The following is an 8547-nucleotide window of genomic DNA, read 5'->3' as shown; positions in this document are numbered from 1 at the left end:
CAGGAAACAGAATGGAGTTTCAAGGCTTTTTAAGTTGTAAAACGCGGAGAAGTCTTGCCAATGCTCTGAAAACTTCATTTTTAGACGGAAGCTGAATGGTCGCGCTTTACGCCTAGGCTTAAAAATTTGGGGAGCTGGAAGGTACTTTCAGTTCGCCACTGGAGGATTAGGGATAGAAGCAATTAACTTTGAGGAAACAGCTAAGAAATTGTAGTAAAATGCTTTTATAGAGTTTCACATCGTGTTCTTACACTTGCTTTATTAAGCAGCTCTAAATTTCACTTTCGTGAAGTTTTTGTTCAGGAAAAAATACTCTTCTCTCCATACCACATACATGCTTATTGAACCAAGATTAAATTGATGTGGCCGCTTTGATCAGGAAGACACTTAACTCCTCACCTGGAGATAAATTTTATTCATGGTGGTCAAGACCTTGCAGAACTTAACCAAGTGAAAAGCTTCTGAAGCTTTTTCTTTCTATGTTTGCCTATCAGTTTGGGTTTTGTTTGTTTTGCTTTAATTTGTGTCTAGAAACATGAGAATATTTTACTTGCTTTGTAGTTTAAACAAATTGATATTTATATGTAAAATACGACAGTTGGGGGTTGAAATCCTGCTGGATACCGTGCTGACAGGTGGAGCAGCCAGAAGCTACTGACTGCTCCCAGTCCCAGTTTTTCACGCTGCTGCACATGAATACCAAGAGTGTAAGCAAAAGCCAGCGCTTATTCCTGACACCAAACCCACTGCGAGCCTCCATTTCTGTAGATGTTGGTGGTATAGGGTAAAACAGATTTGATCTTAGCTTTGGGGCTGCAGAGGAAAAACACAGCGTGATTTACTACTTACGAAGTGTAAAGGTGAGAAACTCCACTGATGTCACTGGATGTCGTCAACCTAGAGGAAAGCAGTATTTTATCCAGTCTTGGCCAGAGGCTGTATGAGGAATCAATGTATTATTTTTGCAAAAAAACCCAAAAATTTAATTTGCACCTTTGTAAACAGTCTCAGTAATGTAGGTGGCCTACCCAAGGAGGTACTGAGAATTCAGGATTTTTCTCAGCGCTTCACAAGCAGTGTACATTGAGTCCAGTATGAGATCTTAATATTCAAAGCCTGTTCTCAAGCCAGCTAGGAAGTCTGCTAAAGGATCCTACCATAAATTTTCTTGCAAAAATGTGTACTTTATTTTTAGACCTCTATCTTAGACATTTTAGCTGTATCCAGCCATTATTTTGCTTCTGATTTAAAAGGTGTTTTTAACTGGTGTTGTGTAGAACAAAAATTTTCACAGCTGTTTTGCCTAAAAGCTTTTCTGGTCCCTGGCCTGATGAATGATGTGAGGAATCTTTGGGAAGTAACACTGCCATTGTTTTTATGGTCTTACCCGGCCCCCTTTGCCTGAATATCGGAGGGGGAGGTTGATGTTATGAGACCTTAAGGGCTGCTGCACAGTGCCTGACCTCGCTGCCCTGCTTTTCTTCACTATTACTCATGGCAGGGCAGAGGGAGGGGCACATGAGATCAAACAGCAATCCCCGAAAAGCACCTTGCACCCTAGGAAGGGCCCCGGAGAGGGGGGGCCCTTCTCGGCGAGGCGGACTGGCAGAGGCACGGCAGCACCTCCGCCCCAGGGCCGGTACCTGCCCGCCGGCTGCGCACCGCTCCTTCCTCCCGCGGCCTCTCCCGCTCTCTGGGGACCCGGCGGGGCCGGGCCGGGACCCCCAGCCACAGCTTCTCACCGGGATTGGGATCGGGCGTCGCGGCGGGACCGCGCCATACGGGAGCGGCAGGTAGCGAAACGCAGAAGGGGGGTCGGAGGGTAAAAGCGCGATAAGGGCAACACCTCTTCCTCGTTCGGCGCCGGGGAATTTGGGAAGGGTGGCAGCGGCTGCTCAGCGCCGTGACTGGTGCGGGGCCCGGCGCTCCGCGGGATGTGCCCGCTGCCTGTCCCATCCCACGCCCTGCGCCGCTCCGCTCCAGCTCCGTGGCGGAGGGGGCGTGACGGCAGCGCCTCGCGGGCGCTTCTCCAGGGCTGGCGACCCCTCCGTGACACTGCGCGTGTGGGCGTGGGGACGGGCACGGGGCACCCTCCGGCATCCCCCGGGCAGCGCTGCCCGCTGGGCGTGAGGTGGCTCCGGGACGGCAGGAACACCCTCCCGGCCCTTTGTGCGGGCAGGTGTCCCCCGCTCGCCGCCCCGCAGCCGCGGCGTGCGGGGGCGGAACAGCTTGATTCCCCTCTCTCCCTTTCTTTTTTTTTTTAAATAATTATTTGTACTATGATGATTTTTGCTGATTTCCTAATCTTTTTTCCCCGGCAGGGAGGAGGGGAGGGAGGAGCGTGGCCGGGAGGCGGGGGGTAAGGGGGTCGCGGGCACGTGCGCGGCGAGGCGCGGGGCGGCGCGCGGAGCTGCCCTCCTGCCCCTTTTAAAAAGTTCGCCCCGCCGCCGGGAATGAGGTCAGCGCGGGCGCTTCCCATTGCACGCGGCCATTATTACCGCTCCGCGCCGGCCGCCAATCCCGGGGAGGCGGGCGGGGCTTGGCACGCGGAGGGCGTTGGATACAGCGTGCGATTGGCCGCGGGGCGGGCTGCGAAAGGATAAAGCGGCGCGGGGCGGGCGCGGGGTCCGCTCTCAGCTGCGGCCGGCGGAGCGCGGCGTGCGGGGGGCGCGGGGCAGCGCCCGGCGGGCGGGCGAGCGTGGGGGGCGGCGGCGGCGGCGGCTCCGCGGGGCTCCGCGCGCGCGGAGCAGCAGCAGCACCACCACCGCCGTCGGCAGAGGAGGAGGAGGACGGGACTGGGCGCCCGGCTCGCCGCTCTTCCTGCCGGGGACGTACAGACTCGTTCATGCAAGAGCGCTTTTTAATTTTTCTTTTTTTACGGCGATTTTTTCAATTATTATTTTTTCATTCTTCTTATTTCTTTTTTTTTTTTTTTTCTTTTTTTTCCCGAGGGGTTTCCTTTTCGCTCGGTACCTCGCAACTGCCAAATTCAGCCTGCACAAACTCCTGGCCGCCGACCCCGCCGCCACCACGGGTCCTGGAGCCGGGATTTTCGGGGCTTCGGGGGCGCGCCGCCTCCCCCCTCCCCCGCGGCCGTGCACGCTGGCCGTGCCCAGCGCTGAGAGACTTTCGGCGGCAGGAGTGCCGCTCTTCTGAAACGCTGCGGGCAGGCGGAACGCACTTGTGAACTGGACCAGCTGCTTCGGGGAGGGGGGAAACCCGATGTGGTGAGGAAAAAAAGCAGACCGACACCCCCCTCCAAAAAAAAAAAAACAAAAAAACAAACTAAAAAAGCCCAAAACACCCCAAGAAAAATCTAGCAAACTTGGACGGGCGGCTCGCGGCGCTGCTTTTGCAGAAACTCTTGTCTGACCGCGGGCGGCCCCGCCGCTCCTGCTGCTGCTGCCGCCGCCGCCTCGAGGGGGAGAGGACCGCGCCGCCGGGGACGAGGCGCCGGTGTGGACGTACAAGTGGTGCGGGGAGCGGGGGCGCGGCCGCGGGGGGCTGCGCCGTCTCGGTGCCGCTGTGAGAAGTTGCGCGCCCTGCCCCGCGCCGGAGCGGCGCTGAGCTCCGGAGCGGCGCTGAGCCCCGGCGAGCCCCCCGCCGCCGCCGCCGCCGCGATGGTGCAGCAGACCAACACGGCGGAGAACACGGAGGCGCTGCTGGCCGCCGAGACCTCCGACTCCGGGGCCGGCATTGAGCTGGGCATCGCCTCCTCCCCCACGCCGGGTTCCACCGCCTCCACGGGGGGCAAGGCGGATGACCCGAGCTGGTGTAAGACGCCCAGCGGGCACATAAAGCGGCCCATGAATGCCTTCATGGTGTGGTCACAGATCGAGCGGCGAAAGATTATGGAGCAGTCCCCTGACATGCACAACGCCGAGATCTCCAAGCGCCTGGGCAAGCGCTGGAAGCTGCTCAAGGACAGCGACAAGATCCCCTTCATCCGGGAGGCGGAGCGGCTGCGCCTCAAGCACATGGCGGACTACCCTGACTACAAGTACCGGCCCAGGAAGAAGGTGAAGTCGGGCAACAGCTCCGCCAAGCCCGGCGACAAGGCGGACAAGGGCGGCGGGGGCGGCGCCGGCGGGGGCAGCGCGGGCGGCGGCTCCGGCGGCCCCGCGGCCCCCGCCAAGCCCGCCCCGAAGAAGGGCGGCGGCGGAGGCTCCAAGCCCTCCCCCGCGGGCGGCGGCGGCGCGGGCGCGGGCGGCAAGCCCCACGGCAAGGCGGCGGGGGGCAAGGCCGCCCCCTTCCCCGGGGAGCCGTCGGCCGCGCTGCTGCCGCCCGAGCACCAGGCGCTCTACAAGCCCCGGGGGGCGGCGGGCGCGCCCTCGGGACCCGGCAAGCCGCTGGCCGAGAAGAAGCTGAAGCGGGTCTACATCTTCGGTAGCGGGCAGGCGGCGGCCGCCTCCGCCTCCCCCAGTGGCGCCGTGCCCGGCAGCCCCACGCTGAGCAGCTCGGCGGAGACCGGAGACCCCTTGAGCCTCTACGAGGAGGGGGGCGGCGGCGCGGGCCGGCCCGACGGGGACTGCGGCGGCGTCGCTTGCCCCTCGCCCTCCGGCTCCGGCTCGCCCTCGGATCACCGCAGCTACACCAGCTTGCGCGCCTCCTCCCCGGCCCCTTCGACGGCGCATTCCTCCTCCGCGTCCTCCCACTCCTCCTCCTCTTCCTCCTCCGGCTCCTCTTCGTCTGACGACGAGTTTGAGGACGACCTCTTGGACCTGAACCCCAGCCCCGGCTTTGAGAGCATGTCCCTGGGCAGCTTCAGCTCCTCGGTGCTCGACCGGGACCTGGATTTTAACTTCGAGCCCGGCTCGGGCTCGCACTTTGAGTTCCCGGACTATTGCACGCCGGAGGTAAGTGAGATGATCTCGGGGGACTGGCTGGAGTCCAGCATTTCCAACCTGGTCTTCACTTACTGAGGCGAGAGCCGGGCCCTGCTGGAGGAGGCGCCGGCGCGCGTGGCTGTCGGCAGGACTCGCCCACCTCGCCGGGTGCTTTTGTGTCTTTTTCTGTTTTGTTTGGTGTTTGTGTTTTGGGTTTTTTTTAGGGGGGGAGGAGGTGTTTTGTTTGTTTCTGGGAAGGGGCTGTTGAGAAATTGCTTCTTGTGCTCGGGGAAGGAGCGGGATCGCCCTCTCCTTGCGGAACGGCCAGCAGTCCCCTTCCTCCGGCTGCAGACGGACCCGCACACACCCCCTCCGAGAGAGGAGCCTGACGGTGCTTTTTGAGAGACTGGCGGGAGCGAAACGCTGTCCTTTTTCCTTTTTTTATTTCCTGAAAAGAGAGACAGAGAAAGGGGGAGGGAGGGGGAAACCACATACACCTCTGGGTTCTTTGTTACTGCCCATTTTATACGAATAAAGAGGAGGGGGAGCGATGCGTTGTGCTGAGCGCATACTGGATGTCTTGAGTATTCCCTCTTTCCTATGAAAGAGCGATCAGAACTGCCTGGAAAAAAAAAATCCACCCAAACCCTTTGCAAGGTTCACATTTGTGGGGAGAAATCTTGTCCCGGTTTCTTCTGCGGTGAGAGGAGGCAACAATGCTGGGAGGAGGAGGAGGAGGCGGATGGAGCTGGACTGAGATCCTAGTTAAGCGGAGAAGAGCCAGACTTACACTTGAGAGCTGTCTTGGAAATACGATGGGGGGAAATAATAATAAACTGAAATGGATTTGCACGTACAGATGAGGTGGCGGCAGCGCTTTTCTCAGTCACCTCATGTAATATGTAGAGAGAAAAATAAGGCTGAAAGTTCAAGAACACTGAAAACTTCTTTTGAAACAGAGACCGAATGGGAACAGTTTCTGTCATGATGTGGTACAGGGGAAACGGAGGGCGATGGCTTTTGCAAAAAAAAAAAAAAAAACCAACAACAAAAAAAAAAAAAACAAACCCGAAAATACAAAAAAAAAAAGTAGTTTTTTTCTTCTTACTCAGAATCGTGATGGTGTTGGATTATTTCACTGGTGGGGTTTAATATAGCATGTTATACTGTCTATCTTTTCAAGATTTCTGTAAGACTGTTGAACAGTTTAAGAAAAACAAAACTAGTGTTAGGATAATATAAAAGCAGATAGATGGCGCTATGTTTGATTCCTACAAAAATATCACCAGCTTTTTTTCATTCTTAACTCTTTAAAGGATTCAAACGCAACTCAAATCTGTGCTGGACTTTAAAAAAAATGAAAATTCAGGACCAAATTTTTTCTCAGAGTATGTATGTGTTTGTTCCTTATAGCTGTAAATGAAAAGACTGTTTTTTCTCACCGATGCTCCATCCTCGTATTGTTTTGTTTTGTTTTTTTTTTTCTTGTAAATGTAATCGGATGCCATTTTATAAGTGGACGTATTTATACTGGCCAAACATTTTTGACTTTGTATTTCTTTGTCCTTTTTTGGTAGTTCTCGTTGTTACCCGCACCATTTTTATGTCTCCTTCACTGAAGGGCTAGAGTTTTAACTTTTAATTTTTTATATTTAAATGTAGACTTTTGACACTTTTAAAAACAAAAAGAGAAGAGAGATGAAAACGTTTGATTATTTTCTCAGTGTATTTTTGTAAAAAATATATAAAGGGGGTGTAAATCGGTGTAAATCGCTGTTTGGATTTCCTGATTTTAACAACAGGGCCGCTGGTTAGTATCTCACACGCGTGTGCGCGCTCACGCTCACTCACACTCTCACACACCCACGAATCAGCCCCTATTTTGTCCATGTTTACACTCCAATCTGCAGGCATCTTAAAGTGACAGCATCCCTCACCGCCCCCGCCGCTGCCCGCTCCGCAGCCCCCTGCCTCTGCGCGGAGGGGGCCGGGGGAAGGGATTTACGCTGTATGCTACCGTTTTGGGGAGCCACCTGTCCCCGGATGAAGTGAAGCAACTGGTGCATTTACACAGAAGGGATCCTGTACCTTTAACTTGTAAACCACATCTTTTGCACTTTTTTTCTAAGCAAAAACGTGCCGTTTAAACCACTGGATCTATCGAAATGCCGGTTTGAGTTCGCGACACTATGTACTGCATTTTTCATTCTTGTATTTGACTATTTAATCCTTTCTATTTGTCGCTAAATATAATTGTTTTAGTCTCTTATGGCATGATGATAGCATATGTATTCAGGTTTATAGCTGTTGTGTTTAAGATGAAGAAAGTGAAAACATCTTTGTACATTTAAGTCTGTATTATAATAAGCAAAAAAGAAGATTGTGTGTTTATGTATGTTAATATAACATGACAGGCACTAGGACGTCTGCCTAATGAGGTGGTTCCGTTAAGGGTTTAACTTTTTTGTTCTTTTTTTTTGTTCTTTTTTGGTCATCCATCCTGTGCAATATGCTGTGTAGATTTTTTTTTTTTTTTGTCTACGATCACCCACAACACAACGTGGGGAAAGGAGAAAAAGAAAAAGAAAAAAAATCATGCCAGCTAACCATGTCAAGTTCACTGCCTGTCAGATTGTTGATATACCTTCTGTAAATAACCTATCTTTTTTTTTGTTTTGTTTGGGGTTTTTTTTTCTGGTTTTTTGTTTGGTTTTTTTTTTGTTTTGTTTTGTTTTGTTTTGTTTTGTTTTTTTTTTCTTCGGGAAGGAAATAAAATCAGCTGGAACTGAACCCTAACACTGCGCTGCTCTTGTCATCATTGCTACACCCCCAGCCCCTTCGGGGCAGGTGTGTCTTGTTTCTCCGGCCGGGAGGGGCCAGGGGAGGGAGGGGCGGCCGCGCTGCCGGACCGCCCACCCGGGGCCGCGGCCGGGGCACGGCCGGGGAGTGGCGGCGGCCGCCGGGAAGCGCCCGTGCGGGTGGGGGCTGCGGGTTCGCCCGCTCCAGGGCAGGGGGATCCCGGTCCCCGGCGCCGCGCCTCGCCTTCTGGGGCAGCTCGCCCTGGCGGACCCCGGGTTGAGTTTATTTTCCCTTTAAAGAGATTCCCCTTCTTTTTTTCTTTCTGCCCTGGTGTTTCGGGTGAGATCCGCCGGAGCGAACGAGCGAGGGGCAGTGAGGTCCCGCCGCCCATCCAATCATCCAAAATAGTTTCTCCGGGGCACTTTAAGGAAGACTTCCTAAGGCAAAACGTTTGCAAACGCCCGGCCGTCAGCCGTGGGGATGCTCGGGGCGGGGGTTCGGGGGCTCGCGGGGAGGTCCTTGTTCCCACCTCCCCGCTGGTCACCAGACGGGGCTGAGGCCGGTGACCCCGCTGGGTTTCGACGTCCCGGGTACCCGCCTGCATTCCCTTCCTGACTACGAATATGCATCGTACCTCGAGCAGTGTTTTGTAAACCGATTAAAGCATCCTCCTGACATAATGGTTTCACTTAGCTGTTGATTTACAGCTGGCTTTGAGCCACGAACTCTTTTTCCATGAAAAAGGAGCAGCAAACGAGAGGAACCGTGGTAGCGGCTGTTCCGCATAGCCACCGGCACAGGAGGTTAATGTTTGCTCTGCCTTATCCCCGTGAATTCCTGGGTTGTATTTGCCTTGCAAAAAAACCCCATCAGCAGCTCCACGCCACTCATTGCCTGGGAGCTTTCCCAGTTACCCCTTTGC

The 8547-nt window shown here is 54.6% G+C and overlaps 1 protein-coding gene across 1 annotated transcript; it reads left to right on the top strand.

Moving 5' to 3' along the window:
• Nucleotides 1-2718: 2718 nt before the first annotated feature.
• On the top strand, nt 2719-7378 carry SOX4 (SRY-box transcription factor 4). Its single transcript, XM_048307930.1, has one exon. The coding sequence runs from the start codon at nt 3621-3623 to the stop codon at nt 4920-4922; it is 1302 nt and encodes a 433-aa protein (XP_048163887.1). The 5' UTR covers nt 2719-3620; the 3' UTR covers nt 4923-7378.
• Nucleotides 7379-8547: the final 1169 nt, after the last annotated feature.

The sequence above is a fragment of the Corvus hawaiiensis genome, chromosome 1 (genome assembly GCF_020740725.1).
Source record: "Corvus hawaiiensis isolate bCorHaw1 chromosome 1, bCorHaw1.pri.cur, whole genome shotgun sequence".
NCBI classification, from domain to species: Eukaryota; Metazoa; Chordata; class Aves; order Passeriformes; family Corvidae; genus Corvus; species Corvus hawaiiensis.
Note: the sequence above shows the minus strand (reverse complement) of the source record. Positions and strands in the feature narration are given on the sequence as shown.